This window comes from Sphaeramia orbicularis, chromosome 6 (genome assembly GCF_902148855.1).
Source record: "Sphaeramia orbicularis chromosome 6, fSphaOr1.1, whole genome shotgun sequence".
Taxonomy (NCBI): domain Eukaryota; kingdom Metazoa; phylum Chordata; class Actinopteri; order Kurtiformes; family Apogonidae; genus Sphaeramia; species Sphaeramia orbicularis.
Window position 1 is genome coordinate 12,503,474 of NC_043962.1, and position 22,873 is coordinate 12,526,346.

A 22,873-nucleotide genomic window follows, 5' to 3' on the forward strand; every position below is an offset into this window, starting at 1 on the left:
TCTCTAATCTCAGAATGTGTCAGACCTGTGGTCGATGGTGAAGCAGATGACAGACGTGTTGCTGGTTCCAGCCAAAGACACACTCAAAAGTCGCACCTCTGTTGAAATGCAAATGGCCTTCGTACGGCAGGCGCTCACCTTCCTGGAAAACAGGCAAGTCTGTCTAATTTCAGTCTTATTAGTAAACACATGAAGCATTTTGTGAAATTCAGTTAGTCATGAAATATAGAGGTCTTGGTTTGATGTGTGTGTCTAATGTCTTGCAGTTATAAAAAGTACACCATGGTGACTGTGTTTGGAAACCTCCATCAAGCCCAACTGGGAGGGGTGCCAGGAACGTATCAGCTGGTCCGCAGTTTCCTCAACATTAAACTACCGGGACCACTGCCCGGCATGCAGGTAACACACATGAACACACCTGCAATTGAAATCTCATGTTTGGAGGTGTAACCAAGACTGAATGAGTGATAATATTGATGCTTGTGGACGCCAGTTATTTGACAAATGGCCTCATTGACATTACAGTTATAACACAATTGTGGACATTTACATTTGTGAGTTACAATTTATTCATTCATTTGTTTTGAGCAGAAGAAAAAATCAAACATCTTTTGTGTACAAGGAAGTAATGGCAGAGCAAATACATTAATAAACAAATGTGATCAAGACAAAATAGCAATTGCCATGTACACTAGCAATAACAAACAATGCATTTGTACACATTTCAATTGTTTTATTATAAGGCACTGTTGCCTATTTTGTAAACTTCTTTTTATACATATGCATTAAAATGATGTATATGCTATTTTAATTGATTGATCCTAGGAAGATTAGTTGTTACCTTGGTAGCAACTAATGGAAATCCATTTTAAACAAATAAACAATACAAGTGATACCCTATATGTAGCCAAAAACACACAATGAGAAAAAAGTCCAATATTTGCGTGTTGACCAGGATGGTGAGATAGAGGGCCATCCAGTGTGGGCTGTGATCTACTACTGTTTACGTTGTGGAGACCTGAATGCAGCCATGCAGGTGGTGAACAGAGTGCAGCATCAGCTCGGAGACTTCAAGACCTGGTTTCAGGAGTACATGAACAGCCCAGACAGACGGTGAGTACGCCTTAGCAGGTTGTTCCAATTTACTTCCCTTTTGTACAGCAAGAAATTATATTATATGTGACTTTGCTCACGCCTGTTTTTGATGCTTTTCTTTTTAGCCTTTCACCAACATCAGAGAACAAGCTACGTCTCCACTACCGCAGAGTGCTGAGGAACAGCGCTGACCCCTACAAAAGAGCCGTCTACTGTCTGATCGGCAAATGTGACATTAGTGATAACCATGGAGAGGTGGCAGACAAAACTGAGGACTACCTCTGGCTTAAGGTGCGGAGTGATTGTTTTGCTCTATTTGCATATTTAAGTATGAGCATATTTTCCAGGATAGACGTGACCAGAAATTACTACATTATTCATTTCTGGTTAGAGTCAGTTTTCACATTGTTTGTGCCATGTTTTGTTGTCTCCCTGCAGTTAAACCAGGTGTGTTTTGATGATGACGGCAGCAACTCTCCACAGGACAGACTCACCCTGCCACAGCTGCAGAAACAGCTGCTGGAAGACTACGGTAGGGAACTGATTCTTTCTCACTTTGTCTCTCAGCTCTTAATATTACCAAGTATTTAGCCATTTGACATTTACCTGATTATAATACCTGATCCACATAATCAGGTCAGTATCAGCACAGATACTGATTAAAATTCTGTTGTTTAACTTGTAGACACTGTGACCTGAATACTCATTATACTCTGCTGCCTCAGTGTTTGTTTTAACTATTTACTCTAATATACAAATTGCGTTTAAAGTGAAGGTGGCTGGCACTATTTCATTGGACTTTATTTTAAAGTAAACAATAGATTAAGACATTCTTGCAGACACAGAATTTCCCATTTTAACAAAAAGAAAATTACAATACACATTACAACACAAAGCTTTAGCTTATATTGTAAAAGAAACCTATTTATCTGAATTCAAAGTTATGTTATTTAAAATATGTATAAAAGCAATTAATGTATGATGATGCTGATCACTGATACTGATTAGATTACTCTTTTGTTGTTTACTTTTGGTGTGAAAAAATACTAAACAATACCCTTGATAGTATCTGAGCAATTTGGTTGATGTAATACATATTTAAAGTTGTTAGATAGCCCATTTGATTATATCACTTTTAAAATGTTTTATAATTTTGACTACCAAATATGAACATTGCTGCACAGTTTCTCATCATTTGTGCAAGTGAGTTAACAAGTAGAGTTTCTACACGGTGAGTATTCAGTCTGTGGTATAAATTCCACTCTCAGCTGTTTATATGCGGAAATTTCTAAAGTTTTAAGGCTATTGGAAATGACTGATCTCATCTGGGACCTGGCATTGTTGTATTCAGAAAATTGATGTCAATATTAAGGCTGCTATTGTTATTAATTGCAAATTGTGAACATGTTCCTCCAGGCATAACCATTCATTTGAATACGAATGACTGGATGAAAGAACTGTTACATTTCAGTTACTATTTTCACATCATTTTACAGTTTTTTAATTTTTTTTTCTTGTCATGACCTCATCTCATTGAGCCCTGCTCTCCTTGACATATGGAACCTCTTGTGGCACCTGCCATTATCAGTAATTACTGTCTATATTCTACTATATTCGATCAGATTTGCCCAAAAAGGCTAAAAGAAATGTCATTTTTATGTACATTTTCATTAGTGTTCAGTGGCAGCTCCTCTTCATTTGATGTACTGCATGTGCAGAAATAAAATAATTGTATTAAGCTTAAAAATATTAATGTCATAGTAAAAACAGAAAAAAAAGTAGCAACTTGACAATTAATCCTGACACAACCAAGGTCAATATGATAAATACACAGAAATCTGAACGATCAGACTTGATGCTCTTTGAGTGGACACTTATGAGTGTATGTGACACTGATATCTTGTGTTTTAAAGTGTTTTCGAGTGGCACTTACCCATCTGCATGACTCATCTCAGTTTGTCTTTTTCATCTAATGTTAAAGTCAAAAGAAACAGCATCAGCTCAAAAAACTTCCCAGTATATTGTGTCCTTACAGCAGTAGATGCAAATTCAAATGCTGCGTGGAATCAGTGATTGTGTTTAGATCAGATTGGATTAAGGGAAGCCTTTTGGTTTAATGTTACTTCCACACCCATAAAAACCCAAGAGCAACTCTCTCGAAGACTCACAATACGACACAACACTTAGACTTTAATTCTTGTTTCAATTAAGAAGCCCCAAACTGGCTTAAAAATAAAAGTACCCACTTGAACAACCGCATGCCCTTGACACACAAAAAAAGGGGGAGCACAGGGGTATGGGGCCTTCTGTATTCTGTACCACAGATTTAGAAAGCGCACTTTTCTCCCCTGGGTGTTGCCTTCTCCATGGGCCCGTTCCTGCTCTGTAAAGATAAGACTGCGCTCGTCTCTGCTCTCTCAGTCGCCCTCACGCTCTCCCGTTTCCCCTCTCCCACTCCCTCTGCTCAGTGGGAAGTACAGCCTGCAGCCTCATTCTGCTTTCTCTCTCTGCTGCCCAGCTCCCTCAGTTGTCTGGCACAGTGTTCCTTGTTGTCCTCCATCTTGCTTCACAGCAGGACTCAAAGCCTAAAGCCTCTCTCCATTTTTTCTCACACACTGCCAATCTTCGCCAGCCTCGTCTGTTCTCTCAGCCCCTCCGTCCCCGTCGCTCATTCTCTGCACGTCTGTCCTCTCTCCTTATCCTCCGTACCTGTTTTTCCTCACACCTGCACTTGTTTTCCCTCTTCCCTCGCGCTGCGTTTTACCCTATTTAACTCGTACTGTCCTGTGCAATTGTTCTTTCTCATTTGGCGTTTGCACACTCGACTGCAGCCTCCACACACCCACACTCTTATCTCTCCTCCTTCATCCTTTTTCTTCTCCTCATCACTCTCTCCCTCTCTCCTCTCATACGCTGCTGCTTTTTGAACTAAAGTGCTGGAAGTCTGAGATAAGGCTATAAAATGGCTGACATGGTCCACCCTGTTCTACTCCTCAAACTTTTAGCCAGCAAGGGGATTAAGGATTATAATTAAAAAAGTAAACTTGATGACTAAGTACCTGCGCTCAACAAAATATTTTCACATTTCTTTTCACATGTTGGTTGCCATAGTGACTGTAAGAGGTCGATGTATAGAGCCAGAGTTAAAGTGGGATCATTGAAAAGCTGTTGCCGTATCGCCATTCAGGAATGTTCAGTAATGATGGAGCTACTCAACTTTAACATATATTTAAACATGCTGAATATATCACATCTTTTCAGTCTTAAGTGTTTGGAAACTGTTCCATAGTGAACCCATGTGCATCATTTTAATAGTTTCTCAAACTCAACATGTTCTCAGGGCTGTATAGTTATGAACAGAGTACAGATAGACTGACTAATCAGTGCAGAGAAGACCTTTCCCAAACTAAAAAAAAAAAAAAATTGTGTACCTCAGATGATAAAAATCACCGAATACTTTACTCAACACAATAATATAATTCTGCAACATTAGCATCCTTAATGCCCATTTCAGACCAGAGGTTTGCTATAAGACAGTTTCAGGACATTGCAGAGTGTTAACTGGCCATGGACTATATATAAATAGTGTCATGTCTTGTAACGGGAATGAAACCAGAACTTAGTGAAAACACCAACCATGTTGACGCCATCATGTAATTTTAGCTACCTAACAAATATTAACACACATAATTGTTTTTGATAGCTGCGATGTCAAAGTTGTGAAATAATTACACTAATTATGGCTACATTAGTGAATTAGCAGGTTAGCTGACAGACTATATAATTCAATTTTGATTAATCAGCTAATTCAGCTACGGTAACTTACAACACGTATTTATTACCAGTAAATGTCACATAAGAATTATCTTACAGCAGTGGTTCTCAAACTTTTTACAATGGGGTACCCCCTGAAATATACTTTTTTAGCCAAGTACCCCCAACTCTCGCTTCAGCATTTTTGATTGGAAACAATTAAGCAAAATTTGTTCCTGTGCCAAAGGTGTCTGTTTATATTTTCAAAATTTTTTAAAGTAAATTTTGCGTGCAAAATATAAACTGAAAAGTGCCCTCTTTCATTGATAAGAAAAATAAATAAATTGGTCATTAATTAATAAATTAACCCTTCATCAATAAAAAAGAATTACTTAGCAACTCAAATAAACTCATTTTGAATCATATAAAAGAGAAATGTTCTTAAAATGTCACTAAAGCTTAATCAAGATGATTGACAATAAAACTATTATATGAATGTATTTATTGTGTTTTATATTTCAGCATTAATTTTCATTATTTATTTTGTATTTGGTACATGATGACTTGTTTAAAAAAATTTTCCCCAAAAAAATTCAAGTACCCCCTGGGCTTCTTCCAAGTACCCCTGGGGGTATGCGTACCCCACTTTGGGAACCCCTGGATTACAGTATTATTAGTTTAACTCCTTAATCACATCTACACTAGTCCAAACTAGTCTGAATGTCTATCTCAGCTCATGCTAGCTGTCAATCAAAGCCCACACATTCACAGGCAGACTCACCTGTCAATCACAGTAACCACTCCCTAAATTAAGTACCCTAAATGTAAGACACTGTTTTTAATTGTACAGCTGTTTTATGTCTTTATTCTATTCTTGTATTTTATTCTTTTATTTTGGTTTTTATTTATTCTTCGTTACAGAATTTTGGTCCACTGTGGTTGTTTTAAAATGCAGAGAGAGAGAGAGAGCTTAATTGTTAATCTTCCCCTTTAAGTCACTTTGGAAAAAAGCATCTGCTAAATGCATAAATGTAAATGGGTGAATTATATCAAAATTCAACCCCCTGTTTTCACAAAAGTGAACATGAACTCTAGAGACCAACAACTTTATTTTAGGCTATAAACATGATTATTTTAGCGGTAAAATTGGGTTGTTTTTTTTTTATTTTCACTCTTTCATCAATTCCTTAAATCCAACTATGGTAAATAAGTCACTGTCACCATCATCATTCATTTATTAAGACATGACAAATTATACCATGCTACAAAAAGCCTAAAAAGACAGTAGTTGGAATGGAAATACACATTGTCGTTGCTGTAGAAACAATATGCTGTGTCCTAGTTGCATTGGTGTGAACTGGCTCGATAAAGATTTTTCATTCACCCACAGTTTTTAAAGCTTTTAAATGCACGTAGTTACAATTTTTTTCTTTACCTTTTGTGTAAGTCATGTCCTTTCTGTCTTGACTTGTGTCCAACAGGGGAATCTCATTTCTCGGCGAGCCAGCAGCCCTTCCTGTACTTCCAGGTGTTGTTCCTGACAGCTCAGTTTGAGGCAGCGGTGGCTTTCTTGTTTCGTGTTGAGAGACTTCGGAGTCATGCCGTGCACGTAGCATTGGTCCTCTATGAGCTACGGCTGCTGCTGAAATCATCCGGACAAAGTGCTCAGCTGCGTGAGTACAATCACCTTCACTTTGCTTGGATGCGCAGACACCTGATGAAGTTTTTGATGGAACCACATGCCTTGTCGTTTACTTTCTACAGTCAGTCAGGAGCCCGGGGACCCTCCCATGGTACGACGCCTCAACTTTATCCGTTTGCTCATGCTTTACACTCGCAAGTTTGAGTCCACTGATCCACGGGAAGCACTGCAGTACTTTTACTTCTTGCGGTAAGATATCCTACACTGTCACTCAGATACATGGCTTGTTTTGTCTTGGATTGTTAATTAAAAAGGAGACATAATTTGACACATTTCGATTATAACGTTAAAACCAAAGCAAAAAAAATTTAAATTTAATATAAAAAGAAAAGAAAACATATTTAAAAGGTTCTTCTTGTATCATGTGATATTCACTGTATTGTCTTTGTGTTTAATGCATATTTTATATAATGTGTCTTTGTGCAGCAATGAGAAGGACAGCCAGGGCGAAAACATGTTTATGCGTTGTGTCAGCGAACTTGTTATCGAGAGTCGGGAGGTGAGTGATAACGTTACACATGGGGCACTTTGTCAAAAAACTGCAGTCTATTTAAATGTAAAACATCAACTTCCACCTCTAAGCTTTATGCATTTATTACAGGACTAGATTTTTATATTTGATGATGTAGTGTATCAGGAGCTCTTATTTTGCCCTCATATTTCAGTGTTTTATGTCCACGTTGCTGTTCAGGTGAATTTGACATTGTCTCTTTTTACAGTTTGACATGCTGTTGGGGAGGTTGGAAAAGGATGGAAGTAGGAAGGTTGGTGTTTTCTTTACCACTTTATCTTCCCTGTCTCTAACCAAACCCTAGAGTCATGTCTGTCTCTTCTTTGCTGTCACTGTTTGTGTGTGTAGTCTGTGCGGAAAGCAACACTCCATTCCAAAAAAAAAACAAATAAAAAAAAAACACTCTGTGGTGAAAATGTTATTAATTTGACACGCGCAATTACAGATGTTTTTTTTTAACCAAGGACCCTCCGAAGGATGCTCTTTTTCCATTATTTTCTCATAGTGGTTCTTCTTTATCCATCCATCCATCCACCCATCTATCTATCTATCTACCCATTATTCTATCATCCATCCATCCATCCACTCACCCATCCATCCATCTATTCACCCATTATTCTGTCATCCATCCATCCATCCATCCATCCACTAATTCATCCATCCATCCACTTACCCACCCATCCATCTATGCACCCATTATTCTGTCATCCATCCATCCATCCATCATCCATCCATCCATCCATCTACTTACCCACCCATCCATCTATGCACCCATTATTCCGTCATCCATCCATCCACTCACCCACCCACCCTTCCATCTATACACCCTTTATTCTGCCATCCATCCATCCATCCATTCACTAATCCATTCCATCCATCCATCCATCCATCCTCCCTCCCTCTCTACTTGTTCTACTCTGTTTATTTCCTCTATAACCTCTACCAACACCTTCTGATAACGCTACACAGATATTTTTTAAATTTAACCTGTATTTAACCAGATAAACTCCCATTAAAATCAAGATCTTTTACATGGGTGACCTGGCCAAGAGATCAAGCAGCACACACCATACCGTAATTAAAAACAGGTTAAAATATCAGTGATAACAATAAATAAATAAATAAAAAAAACAGGCAATAATTTAGTAATAAGACAAAAAGTGCAATGTAGTTAAGGTTTGGACTGTTATGATATGGAAACGCCATTGTTGTTTTTACTTCTTCACATTTCCCATCATGCCTTCAGCACTTTGTGATGTTTTAATGCTTCTCTCTTGTCATATTCACATCCCACCTCCACAATAGACAGGCTGTGTGCCCTTGTACATTTACAGTGTGGTTTTATTTCCCACATACCGTCCAGGTGATGGTAGCACGGCGTTAACTATTGTGCTTGAGGCATATGCTGTTTGATCCACTGCTTTATCACCAGAGCTGTAACATACAGTTTATATTCCCTCTCTTCCCTCTCTCCCCAGCCTGGAGTCATAGATAAGTTTGCAGGAGACACCAGAGCTATCATAAGTAAAGTGGCCCTAGAGGCTGAGAACAAGGGCTTGTTTGAGGAGGCAGTCAGACTCTACGAACTCGCCAGGGTGAGTTACAGTAACTCTCATCCATACGCTTTATTTTTACAGGGCGGCTCTGTATCACTTTGTTTTGTTGAATTTTCTGTGTAGAATCCAGATAAGGTGTTGGAGTTGATGACCAGGCTGTTGAGTCCAGTCATCGCACAGGTCAGCGCTCCACAGTCCAACAAGGAGAGGCTGAAAAACACAGCAGTGGCCATCGCTGAGAGGTAAGAACACACATCGTGCACTTGTCCAGATGTACAAATAGAACTCACATTGAAGGATAGGCTCCAGTGACCCTAGAGAGGATAAAGTAGGTTCAGATGATGAATTTACTATTATTATTATTATTATTATTATTATTATTATTATTATTATTATTTACTACTTTACATTTGCATTACATTACATTTATGCATTTGGCAGACACTTTTTTCCAAAGCGACTTACAGGGGAAAAAACAAAAATAAAAGAAAAATACAAGAATACATTAAAAACATAAAACAGCTTTACAATTAAAACAATGTCATACAGAAGAATAAAAAGCAAAATGATAGACTAGTACTTTTATTCTGTGATTATCAAACTATATACATACATATACATATTGTGCATACTATACTATTATATTATAACATAATAAGCTACTTTTTTTTTTTTTTTTTACTACTACGTTGCCACTTGTTTCTACTAGTATTTTTATTCTGTGATCATCAAACTATATACATACATATACATATTGTGCATACTATAATATTATATTATAACATAATAAGCTGCTTATTATTATTATTTACTACTTTATTTATTATATACTACGTTGCCACTTGTTTTTATTTGTACTTTTTAATGTGCAATTTAAATTTTTTACTACTATTTTTTATAGTTATTGCATTGCTTTTTTATTGTTTTTTTCTTGTGGTATTTCTTGTGTTTATATTCCGTGTTGAGCTGCTTTTAGAACCTCAATTTCCTGAGGGCTCTGCTCAAAGAATCAATACAGTTCTATCTAATCTAATCTAATTTAATATTGTTATGATTCTTTTGCTCAGTTTCCTCATATCAGGTCCATTCAGTATTGTTGTAAAAATGCATCCCTTTGTCTTGCCACTGCAGGTATCGTTCCCAGGGTATAGCAGGAGAAAAGTCAGTAGATAGTACTTTCTACCTGCTGTTAGACTTGATGACATTCTTTGATGAGTACCACGGAGGCCACGTTGACAGAGCCTACGATGTAAGTAGCACTTTAATAATAGACATTGAATGAGAATGACCAAAAATTCTCTGTGTTGAGTAGAGCATGAACTTAAATTTCATGGTCAATTCGTCCAGCAAGATGATGCTGTGTTTGTTGCGTTATGTGCAGCTCCTCTGTTAATGTCTTCTCCTTTTTCGTCTTCAGGTGATCGAGCGTTTAAAGCTTCTTCCTCTCAGTCAGGACAGTGTGGAGGAGAGAGTGGCTGCCTTCAGGAACTTCAGTGATGAGGTGGGATCAAGTCCTGAACCAGTTAGATCTATTATTTCTTATTTCTGAGTTATATGCTCATCAGTTTTTGATTAGTCTTTCAGTTTAGGTTTGTGTTTGGTAAATATTTAAATGTTTTCTGTGGCAGCTACTGTACACATGGTTTTATCAAGTTTTTCGCTAAGCTAACACTAAGTAGATCCAGTACTGTACAAATATTACTTGTCTGCTGTTAAAATCTCACCGAAAGAGACAAAGAAGAGCAAAAATAAAGATCGCATTATGAAGTAATGATTATAGTTTTGTTTTACCTTTGCTGTTTTCTGATCATAACTTGGTTTTATACGAATGAAGCTTCTGCTGTCGGCTTGTGTTACACTGAAATGATTCCTACTAGTAACAAATGGCCCAGGATTTAACACAGTAATAGAAATAGTAAAAATTACACCAGGCTATTTTTACCCCTCGGCCAACTTCATTTTGTCGTCGTTCCGTCCATCCGTCTGTCTGTTCAACAATGTAATCGCATTATCTGAAGAATGCATTGACATATCTGCACCAAATTTATCCTGGGGATGCAGCTTGGCGTGGAACAGAAGCCTATTGAAAACAGGTCACCTTGACCTACTTTTTCAAGGTCAAATGATGGCGTAACGACGTAATCTTATTATCTGAAGAATGCATTTTTTCGCACCAAATTTACACAAAGACAGTCAAATGTAAATTATAGGGCAGTAACTTTCAACAGAATCTTACATTATATTTGGCTGAGGGGTATTAATAAACAGAGCAAAAGAAAACAAAAAACATTCCATTTACTTAGATTTATGAAAAGTAATAAACAGAAATCAATCAGTGAAACAAAATATTAACATGTGTAAAGTATGTACATATATAAACTTATAGACATTACAAAACATGTCATTATAAAAAGAAACTTTTTTAAAACTATTTTTTTATTAAGTTTTTCTTACAAATAACGCAAACAATAATGACACCGAACAATACAGAGCTGTGCATTATCGAAAAGAGAAGAAAAAAAGGCAGAAAAAAACAAAAGAATCCCTAAAAAAAATAATTAAAGTGATCCTCTCAAAGTAATCCCATTTATCCCCATGAAGTTCACTGTCACAGGCCCAACACAGTCCCTCACCTGTCAAGATGCAGTTGTGCAAATTGATAAAAGGTGCATGAGTCGGAATACACTAAGGATTCTGGAATGTGTCTAAGAAAGGGCGCCATACACTGTAAAACTTTGCAGTAGTATGCGGAAGCGAGTTTCTAATTTTTTCCTTTTTTTATATATTTATTTTTATATTTATTTATTACCTTTTATAATTTTCCATTGACATGCATTTCTTAGGTAGTTACAGTTTTTCATAAATACACTGTACATTCATTTGTATTTACATGTGTACTGAAGGCTCATTTTCACAAGTCTGTATCTCTAATGTATCCTTTTCTCAACTGTCAATGGGCAGAAAGGTTGAAATGAAATAACAGAAAGAGCATGAAGAAAACAAACAAAATAAAAAAAAACCAAAACACACATCTGGAACAATGAACGTTTGGGAGTGACCGTGTAGCGAAGAATGTTCATTTACATAAAATAAAACCAGACCTCTGGATTATCATAAACTGAACCAATTTTTCCCAATATGAAGCGAAAACTTCTAATCTATGATGAATCAAGGCAGTTATTTTCTCCATTTCGTAAATGTCTGTTATGCCCATCCATGCTGACAGAGAGGGCTTTTCTTGAGTTAACCATTTCTTAGTCACTGTTTTTTTTACTGGCGATCAGCAACACATGAATTAAATATTTGTCTTTCTTCCCCCATTCTTGTGGTATATACGGTGGCCCAGAGGTGCAACAGCCCAAAAAATTAGCCACTATAAGAAAAAAAAGAGAACAGCCCAAAAAATTAGCCACTATAAGAAAAAAAAGAGAACAGCCTAAAAAATTAGTCACTATAAGAAAAAAAGAGAACAGCCCAAAAAATTAGCCACTATTTTTAAATAACATTATTTTTAGCACACCGACCTCCACTTCCAGTGGGTTACTTCGTTAACATTAGCCACATTAGCTGAAGGCCTTAAAAATTTTCAGCCTATGTTTTTATTTTTTGTGGTGGCCTTAATTTTAAAGCAAGAAACCTTTTGGGTAAACAGCGCCCCCGTTATTGAAAAGGTGGATGTTGTTTTTTTTTCTTATAATGGACAATTTTTTGGGCTGTTGCACCTCTGGGCCACTGTAGGTATACACCCAAAATACAAAGTTTTGATTTCAACGAGTAAATTTTTTCCAGTTTTAAGGAAAAAGACAAACTTTTTTTGAACACTTTCTAACTGTATAATTTTTTTTTTGTGCATTTCCCAGGTGCGACACAACCTGTCCGAGGTTCTGTTGGCCACAATGAACATCCTGTTCACCCAGTACAAGCGCCTGAAGGGGGCGTCGGCGGGAACCCCAGGACGACCACAGAGGACCATGGACGACAGAGACACGGTAAGAAAGAGAAAGACTTTAGCAGAGGGGCAGATGAAAAACAGCTTAAACACATATTTCTATTAAAAGAAAAGATCTGACGTAACACAAACAAGTCCCATCATATAGTGTCTGTGTGTTGACTTTTAACGCCACTTCCCCTTCGAACAGCAACTCCGCAGCCAGGCCAGAGCCCTGATCACCTTTGCGGGCATGATTCCCTACAACATGGCCGGAGACACCAACGCAAGACTGGTGCAGATGGAATTACTGATGAACTGAGACCCCCAACAGCGCACACACAAACACATCGCAGACATAAAACACTGACTAACTCATTCGTTTGCCATTTTATTTTTTGCGGACGCCATCGCATTCATCGTTGTTAACAGATATATCTTCTCATCGTCCATTCCTGCTCCTCGTCAGTTTTTTCCTTTTGATTTGTTCTTTTCCCCTTTTGGTTGTTTCATGTTTGTATCTTAAATCATTTGGAATAAAAAAAATAAGTTTTCAGTTTTCTGTTGTCTTTTTATTTTCATGTGTTATCATTCAATGTGTTTTATTTAACATCTTTTATTATTTATTTAACCCATAAAGACCCAAATATCTACCAGCGACCAAAACTATCTACTGATCTAAAATGTTTAATAAGTTCTGATCCACTAATACTGTCAATACATGTAAATAATTGGTGTAAAATACAGTTTGTCATCTTTTCATGGTCATCAGATATGACCCATTTGGACATTCAGTGGCTCCGTAGTTACCATGGAAACACTGTCATCTTCTACAACATTGATTCACCAGTAAAACCCATGGAGTTGGATCAATGACAGTGGATGGAGACACTTGTTTTTTTTTAAGTTTTCTGTTTTTGATGTAATAATCCTCAACTTTACTCTGATCTTTAATGAACATCTACATGATCATTAAATAAATATAGAAAAATAGATGATTTACACTGAAAAAAATGCAAAATAAGGAAGATAATATAATCAATAATAATAAATCACTTAAAGATTAAATATAGAGAAAAATTCACTAAAGTAGCAATGGGTCTTTATGGATTAATTCACTTTTTTAAAAAAATTTTTTTAATTTTTTTATTGATGTTCAGTTTCAGATATTCGCATTCAGTACATCATGTATATATCATTCAATATGGTTTTTATAATTTTCCTTCATGTGTGAATCGGCTTCAACACAATCTGTCTCCTGTGACAATTTTGTAATTCATCAAAGAGGTCAAAGAGATGAGTAATGGCACAGTTGATTATACGTTTTTTTGTAATGATGGAAACAGCAATAGAATAAAAAAAAAGACAAAATTAAGAAAACCTTATTCAATGTCCATTTCCTTTGAATAGAAGTCATATCTCCAGTATTTTTCTTCTCAATCTTTCTTTAGTCAGAGCATCTAAGCAAAAAAAAAAAAGAAACAGTTTAATGCTTTAATATCAACTCCTGTTTATTAGATGACATCTTTCTGATATTGAAGTCTTATTTTTTTAAGTGATAAACAAACCACAGCTAATACGAAAACAGTTTTGTGTTGCATTATTCATAAACATGTTCAAAGGGGCCGTAGGCAGTTGTATTATTAGATCAGAGGAATAAGCCTCTGTTCATATCCTTTAAAGACAAACTACAGAGGCATCTTACACATTAAACATTTAGTTTAATACGATACAATGACACTAACGCCATCCTTCATCTTCAGACTTCTTGAGCTTATCTTTCCCAGCGTTGGTGGAAAGTACTTTTGGGTGTTTTAATCTCTTAACATATGCGAGTTAGTGTTTACACTGAAGGAGTGTTGTAGGCTGTAGCATGTTGTTTCCACAGGCTGTGGTGCAGTATCCGTGACATTCCCGCAGATGGTTGTTTGGCTTCAACCCAGATATACAACATAGGGAGGAGGTGGGAATTCCTGTCTGTCTCTATTCTATATCAGAGAGGTATTTTTGTATTTTCACAATATTTCACAGTAGAGTGCTGCATATGCGTCTTATTTTGGGGATGTTATTAGAAACCTTGTCCCTTTTTTTCCATTTACATTTGTAGAGGGAAGTAAAGAAAAACCACATCTATTACTGTTTATTCAACTGTCTCTGATTCTCATTAACCTTCCTCTTGTGTTAGCTTTCTGTTACCATCTCTTATGGTAACGGATCGGTTTTGACCCTTTTTTTTTTTTTAAATTTATTTACATTGTGCGTCTCCTTTTTTATATATTTTATTCAAGAAAGGAAAAACAATATATAATACATTTTAGATTCAGTGTCTTGAATTATTTTTCTTAGTTTAACCAACCGAATCCCTTCCCTCATACATACAAACTACCACTAAACATGAAAAATACAAAAACAAAAAAAAATTTAATAGGCTCAACACCCTCCCATAGGATCATATACGCTATAAGCTGGAAAGAACACCTGAAAGTGTCCCTGATTTCATTTACCCATATCAGGATTTATATTATTGTGCCCGTCACCTCCCCTCCTTTTTTTTTTTTTCATTGTACATCTCCAAAAGTACAATACAAAAAAAAAGAAGAAAAAGAAACAAATTCACATTTTATGATACAAAATTCTGTGACACACAAAGTAACACCCCCCCCCAGAAGTGATGGCGACCCCCATACCAACCCAACCTGGATCTCAAAATGCAAAAACCACTAAAAACAAATACACGTATATAGATGAAAATGAATATAATTTGTAGATATAAATAGATAGGTGATCAGGATAGTCATGGATAATCATGTTGCACTCTTTCTTTAACCATGTGTTAAATCAGCTGTAAAATACACCAAAAACAATTATCTAATCATCCAATTTGTTTCTCATCTCTTGGTTACCTTGTTAGGCTTCCTTATCTATGAAAATATTGGTTTTGATATTTTTGGTTTGAGCCTCTGGGCCTTTTTTTTGGTCAATATACCCCTCAATGTGCACTACACTGAAAAAATCTAAATTTTACCAAGTGTATTTTTCTCATTTCTTATCAAAATATCTCATCACACTGAAAATAAGACATAATCACCTAAAGAGTAACTTTTCAGTGAGATATAAGCACTTATTTTTAGACAATAGATATTGAAAATCTTATTTCAAGAAATCTTACCAAGATAATTTTCACTTTTTTCATTGGCAGATTTTTTTTTTTTTTTTTTTTGCTAGAATTAAGTAAAAAAAAAAAAAAAAAAAAAAAAAGCTGCCTAAAAATAAGTGTTTTTTAGTCAAATTTTGATTTTTGCAGTGTACCTCACAGCAGCATAGGGAAGACGATTAGGGCCATTGAAAAAAAAAAAGGTCTGACTTTTTTCCCAGAATTCTGACTTTAATCTCAGAATTAATTAATTCAAGATTTTTTTTTTTTTTTTTTTTTTTTTTTGCTTAATTCAAGTAAAAAATCTGCCAATGAAACAAGTGAAAACTATCTTGAATTTGTTTGTTTATTTTTGCAAACTGAAATTTAAAATCAATAAAAACAGCTGATTCCAAAAAAAAAAAAAAAAAGAAAAAAACCTAAAGGGTCAGAACACAGGAATATCCCGTCAGAGAGTGAGCTTTGATTAACTGCCATTCCAATATATATTTTTTAAAATATAAAGTAGCTCCTTGTTTTGGATAATCCCTTATGGTCCAACTAAAGCAAAAATAAATTTAAAAGTAAATATGTGGGTCATTTAGCAACACTAATCTGTCAAATGGTCTATAAAAATGTCCCATCAGAGAAATTTCGGATACCAAGTTTTGACCCTAAAATGGGTCAGTACCGACCCTTTTACACAAGAGGAAAGTTAAACTGAGCTTAAATCATATTAAAAACCCAGAGAAATGGGAACCAACATCACCACCGCTACCACTGCAACCATTTTACCAGTGACATTTAACAGTAAAAGATGACTTGAGCTGAGGAGTTTTAAGCCCCAGCAGACACATGTGCCAATCTTCAAACGCCATCACCCACCATCCCCTGTGTGTTACATTTGTTGCCAACACTGTGTGTCCTTCAGTCTGGCCTGAGAGAACACAGATGGAGGCTCATTCTGTCTTGGCTGCTCCACATACTGTACAGACATGTCGAGTTTATTTGGGGCCACAGACAGAGCTGAGCCCAGTACTATGGGATCCATGCTGCTTTTATTTATTTATTTATTTTTTTTTTTTTTTTTTGGTTACAGGATTATGGCTGGAAGGCTTGTTGTTATTTTTGGTATTTTCCTCTTTTATAACTCTCTTATTTATTTTACTTCATTGTAATTTCTTCCTTTTTCCACCCAGTTTACTCAGTTCTGGTTCTAGTTATTGTTCCCATTATAATTACCACCATGGTTGTTGTTGTTAGTATTGTTGATATTTTCTTGTCAGGGTCTTCACCATCTTCTTCCTTTCTTCTCCTTCCCCCTTCTCATCCTTTCATGTCAGGTCCAGCATCGAAATGTGGCTCAATGAAACTCAAAATAAAGACAGTAGAACAGGGGTGTCAAACACATTTTAGTTCAGGGGCCACATTCACCCCAATATGATCTCAAGAGGGCCAGACCAGTAAATAATAACAAAAAAGTCAAATTACATCATGATAATGTTTACATCTACAACGTTTCCTTAAAAATCTGAATAACATGAACAACTTGAAATGTCTTAAGAAAACCAAGTGCAATTTTAACAATATTTTGCCTCAGTTTATTAATTTATCATTTACACATGTGCATTAAAACTTACATTACAATTACAAATACACAAAACATACAGTACCAGGTATAACACTGGTAAAATTGCATTTACTTCTCTTAAGACATTTCAGGTTGTTCATATTTGTTCAGGTTATTCACATTTTTTGTAAAAGGATAGTTTGTTAATGTAAACATTTTCATGTCATTTTAGTTTTTTTCACTAAAACAAAGGTAAAATCTGCAGTTGTCATTATTTATAAGTTATAATGATACTATTTTACTGATCTGACCCAATTGAAATCCATTTGTGGAACCTGAATTAAAGTGATTTTTACACCATTGATTGTTAATACCTTCAGTGTAATTTTTGTATTTCACTAATTCATCCTACAGGCCAGACTGGACCAGTTGGTGGGCCGGATTTGGCCCCCGGGCCACATGTTTGACACCTGTGCAGTAGAATACACTGGTCTACAATTTTTTAGAAATGATTTGCTTCAGAGATTAAATGTGCTAAATGTTATGTATTTTAATAAGATTAATTGGAAAATAAATGACAAAAGTGCCGGTTTGCTGATGTTTTCAAGGTATATGATTAAGTGTTATTACACATATATATTGGTTTATGTACATTTATAGAATAGTTTTATAAATCTTCCACTAAATAGAACCTGTAAAGTGAATGTATTCTAATGTGCAGACAGTGTTTTGAAGTAGATCTTGTAGCTCTGAGACAAATATTCCTTTTGACTCAAACCCATTCTCTCGTTAATTCTTGAATTTCACATTTTGACCCAAGGCTGTATCTTGGAAAGTTCAGCCAACCAGCATTTTTTACCTGATTTTTCTTTATCAGTGACTCTCATGTGGTAAAATTTCATTACTTTTATTCTGGAAGCATTTTCCTTGTAGACCAGTGATATCAAGGGGAGCCTCATATACAGGGTGTCCCAAAAAATGTATACACACTTTAAATACTTGTAAAGTAGATGTTTATAAAATTCATTTAGCTGTCAAAATGTAATAGAATTGACAAACATCATTTTATTGTTTTGTCACTGCCTGTTCTCAAATCTGATGTCCATTCCCATCCAGACACTGGAAAAGTCTAGTGGTGTGAGGTCTGATGAACCTGCCAAACAAGTGGATTGGACGGAGGGGTTTGGTTGAATACCCTCCGTGTTCACCAGACCTCACACCACTAGACTTTTTTTTTTTTTTTTTTTTTTTTTATGGGTATACCTAAAAGACAAAATCTACTCTATGAGACCTGCAACAGTGGCTGAATTGAGAGCAGCCATTGAACGTGAATGCATGCAAATACCAAGGGAAATGTTTGGTGATGTGTGTGATTCCACTGCTTGGTGTTGTCAGCAGTGTCTGGACCAGAATGGATGTCAGTGTAAGAACAGGCGGAACAGACAAAACAATAAAATAACATTTGTAAATTCTATTACATTTTGAAAATTAAATGAATTTACTTTACAATTATTTAAAGTGTGTATACATTTTTTGGGACACCCTGTACTTTATGAAGTTTCCCTTGGCAAAGCAAATTTGTTCAGCACCAAAAGGCAGCCAGACTACTACTCTGCTGTTATGATGCTGGACAAGACAAGTTTAGAAAGAAAAAAAAGGCTTGGTTTTCCAACTCCATAAATTGTGTGTGTGTTTGAAGAAGACCAGACTGTCAGGTGTGTGTGCTGCAGCTGGTGTTGTGAATCAGGCCGATGACAGACACCTCCAATAACCCGGCTATTTCACAACACCAGGGTGGCATTCCACCACTGACGACGAGATGAGACGGAGGACGGCGTGAAGCTGCAAAGAGAGATGCTGCGAGAAAAACGGGGTTTCATCTTTTATCTCTGAACACGATCATAAAACACAGGAATCTGAATAATCCGACCAATCAGGGTGTAGCTTCTGTTCTGTAATTTTGTGTCTTTACTACCTGTTTGTAGTATGTATGTTTAAAACATGTTCATTGCATCTGAAATAAGTCACATTTACATAAATATCAGGACATGTCTGCAAGAACATCCATCAGTCTTAACCAGCACAAACCCAATCAGTTAATTCTTCACACCACATGCATCACTTAATAAAAAAAATACTGCTAATGCGTCTCTTTTTTGTCATTTTGTTTGCTGTAATACAACTTCTTTAAAGTGTAAAGAGGGAAACTAAGTGTGGAACAATAATGTGCTTTTAAGAGCTATTCAATTTATTAATTACTAATGATTTTTTTTATGGATTGTATACTTTAGCTCAGGGGTGTCAACCTCATTTTAGTTCAAATTGCATACTCAGCCCAATATGACCTGAAGTGGGCCGGACGAGTAGAATAATAACAGTGGAAGGAAGTAAAATTACTTAATAATAATGTTTATGTCTACAAAGTTTCATTAAAAATGTGAATAACATGAATGACCTGAAATGTCTTCAGGAATATAAGTGCAATTTTAACTATATTATGCGTCTGTTTATCATTTACACATGGAAATTACAACTTACAGATCACAGTGGATCTAAAAATACACAAAACATTTAGTAACAGGCAGAATATTGGTAAAAATGACTTCTCTTAAAGGAGTGATATTTTGCTTTTTTTAAATGGAATTATGCATTTTCAAACATTTCCCTGTGGTCAACATAAACTGTAAATGCTATTCTTGGGTCTGAATTCTTCATTAATTCAACTCCACAGATCCATCTTCAACCCTATTTCTGAGTAATGACACCAGAAAGGTGGTTTTGAGCGCTGGCCCTTTAAATGTAAATGAGCCACTTCATGCCCCACCCCCTCCAGGTTGTTGACCGTGCTGATCTGTCAACCAACTACTGAACATTTTAGGTAATCGGCTCAAAGTTTGGACATATTTTCAGTTTTTACTACAACTGCTGCTGCTGATAAACAGTTATGTCATACTCAGAGAAATGTTCGTTGGAAGTCTTGACCTTATATGTGCAAATGTTGTGATGTAACTAGTTATAAAACGTAACAAATAAAGAAGGAATTAAAACAGGTTGTAGAAATCCACTGGATTTTTGCTGGAATGAATATAAAGATAGTTTGCAGCACCTGGAGGGTTCACATTCAAACTTTATGAACTATTAGGGTCCAAATACACAAATAAATGAACCAAAGACTAATAAAAGTGGGTTTAGCAAAATATGACCCCTTAAAGACATTTCAGGTTGGTCATATTTGTTCAGATTATTCACATTTTTTGTGATCGGATAGCTTCTAAATTTAAACAATTTCATGTGATTTTACTTTTTTTTATACTAAAACAAAGAGAAAAAATGGGACTTGTCATTATTTATAAGTTATTATGATTGTATTTGACTGGTCTGATCTACTTTAGATCATATTGGTCTTTATGTGGAACCTGAACTAAACTGATTGACATCTTCGATTGACACTGATTTTGACACCTTCAGTGTGATTTTTGCATTTCACGAATTCAAATTGGATCCTTTGATGGGTCGGTTTCAAATGTTTGGCACTTGTCTTCTCACTGATTAGCCAAGTCATATAAAATTGGGCTTCTTTCTATATTTTGGACATAAAGTGTTTAAGAGCCACAATGAAACAGATGTACATTGTGTTAATTTTTTTTTTTTCTTTTTTTGATTAATTTATTACCTTCAGCATTCTGAAGCGTTCCATTTAAATTTGTAATTTTTCTTTGCCTCTTATTCACCTTTAAATTTAAATCATACTTACGTTTGAAATAAAGTTTATCATTATCATTATGAATAGGACAACAAAACTTATTCTTATGCTTTTCTATGCTTTAAAAAACATGACTACCTTGATTTAACATATAATCTGTCCAAGATAGGATAGTGGGCATTAACCTTATCAAATGAAACAAAAAAAAAAAAAAAAAACAAAACATTAATTTACATTTTCATTACATTTATGCATTTGGCAGACGCTTTTTTCCAAAGTGACTTAAAGGGGGAAGATTAACAGTTAAGCTCTTTCTCTCTCTCTCTCTCTCTCTCTCTACTTTATCTGTAAAGCACTTTGAAACAACCACAGTGGACTGAAGAAAAGAACAAAATACAAGAATAGATTAAAGATATAAAAACAGCTGTACAATTAAAATCAGTATTGTACAGAAGAATAAAAAAAAACAAAATACAAGAATAGATTAAAAATGTTCATGCAATAAAACAGATTGATCATTATTTCAGCCTGTCTCATCAGTGTCCATCATCAGGGACATACTCCGTTCTATCCTTTAAAAACAGATGGCTGTCCCAAACAGGAGGGGTCCTGGTCCTGATGACGTCTGAGAACATGGCGTTGGGCCTCAGGGTGAGACCAGTTGGCAGTGGAGGAGACACACTGTCCCAGTTAAGGCATTCCCCACAGACACTGTCCCCTCCCACCGTCAACCCTTCATGATGTCGACTCATGTCAGTTCAGCCTGTATGATTTAAGATGATCAATATGGTTATGACTGAAGGTAAAAAAAAAAAAAAAAAAAAAAAAAAAGAAGCATTTGAACACTTTGAGTTATCCTTGTCAGCGCCTTTTGTGCATTTTTTGTTTCAGATGAGTTAAAATTACCAATTATTAAAAAATTATTAAAATTTCTTTCAGAGAAAATGGAAACATGAGGCAAACATTCTGCACTATGCTTAAATATGATTTATTGGTTTGCAATAACACACATATTTAATCACATTAAATATTTGATAGAATTTCACACAACTTTCAAAAATTTGTTTTGCTTATTGTCAGATCATTAGCAGAAGTCATAGCTTACGTAGAATTTTAATTCACTAATTAATACACTTAACTGAAATTTAATAATGATGATAATGAAGGCATAAATTAGGCTTTAGGTCCAATTGTTTTCAACTTATGTGCTTTTTCTCAAATTCAATTATTGAATGCAAACAACACAGTATATACTACATCTACATCTATATCTACTTACAAAAATTTATTTTGTGAATTTTAATTATTATATTTAAAAATAAAGTGCATTTGCTACTTTTTTGTCTTGCAGGTTAAATGGGAGATAAAATATGTATAAATATCACTGACAAGACATATTTTTCTATTTAATTTATGCAATTCCCATTCCCTTTTTTTTTTAAACTGACTTATGTTATGCTCTGTTTTCTTTTTTGTAAACTTAGAGATTAACAAAGGTTATCTGTAGGCATACCTGTATTAAAGAAAGGTTGTTTTTTTTTCAGTTTTTCTGTAAATAATAATAAAATAAATATAAATTGAAGAGTTAACTCTTTCTCATCCATCTTGTATGAAATTGCAAATTCTATTGTATGCAAAATATTGATCCAGAGTGTTATATTTTTAGGGTTTGCGTGGTTTGAACTGGCGGGGCCCCAAACCTGTGGTGGCCCCCTGCTCTTATTTGACAATGACTAGCAGCAACATTGATTTTTCATTTTTGATTTTTTAAGGTATAATTATTTTTTGAGCAGTATCAAATAAATTGCTGATACAAACTATAGCTACTTTTTTATGTATATATTTATATTGTTTTGATTATGTCTTGTCTTGTCAGAAACTGTGTTATGCTGCTTTTCTTGGCCAAGTCATTCTTGAAAAAG

The 22,873-nt window shown here is 35.4% G+C and overlaps 1 protein-coding gene across 2 annotated transcripts in view; it reads left to right on the plus strand.

Moving 5' to 3' along the window:
- Positions 1–13,104, plus strand: part of nup93 (nucleoporin 93) — a 30,538-nt gene extending 17,434 nt beyond the window's left edge. For both annotated transcript variants that reach the window (XM_030137263.1, XM_030137264.1), the window contains 15 exons: positions 14–153; positions 267–399; positions 956–1,113; positions 1,221–1,386; positions 1,534–1,627; positions 6,330–6,521; positions 6,613–6,739; positions 6,977–7,049; positions 7,270–7,314; positions 8,540–8,656; positions 8,741–8,859; positions 9,749–9,866; positions 10,035–10,118; positions 12,478–12,606; positions 12,757–13,104. In XM_030137263.1, the coding sequence (XP_029993123.1) occupies positions 14–153; positions 267–399; positions 956–1,113; positions 1,221–1,386; positions 1,534–1,627; positions 6,330–6,521; positions 6,613–6,739; positions 6,977–7,049; positions 7,270–7,314; positions 8,540–8,656; positions 8,741–8,859; positions 9,749–9,866; positions 10,035–10,118; positions 12,478–12,606; positions 12,757–12,867 (1,806 nt within the window). In that variant the 3' untranslated portion in view covers positions 12,868–13,104. The remainder of the gene's footprint in view (positions 1–13; positions 154–266; positions 400–955; positions 1,114–1,220; positions 1,387–1,533; positions 1,628–6,329; positions 6,522–6,612; positions 6,740–6,976; positions 7,050–7,269; positions 7,315–8,539; positions 8,657–8,740; positions 8,860–9,748; positions 9,867–10,034; positions 10,119–12,477; positions 12,607–12,756) is intronic.
- Positions 13,105–22,873: the final 9,769 nt, after the last annotated feature.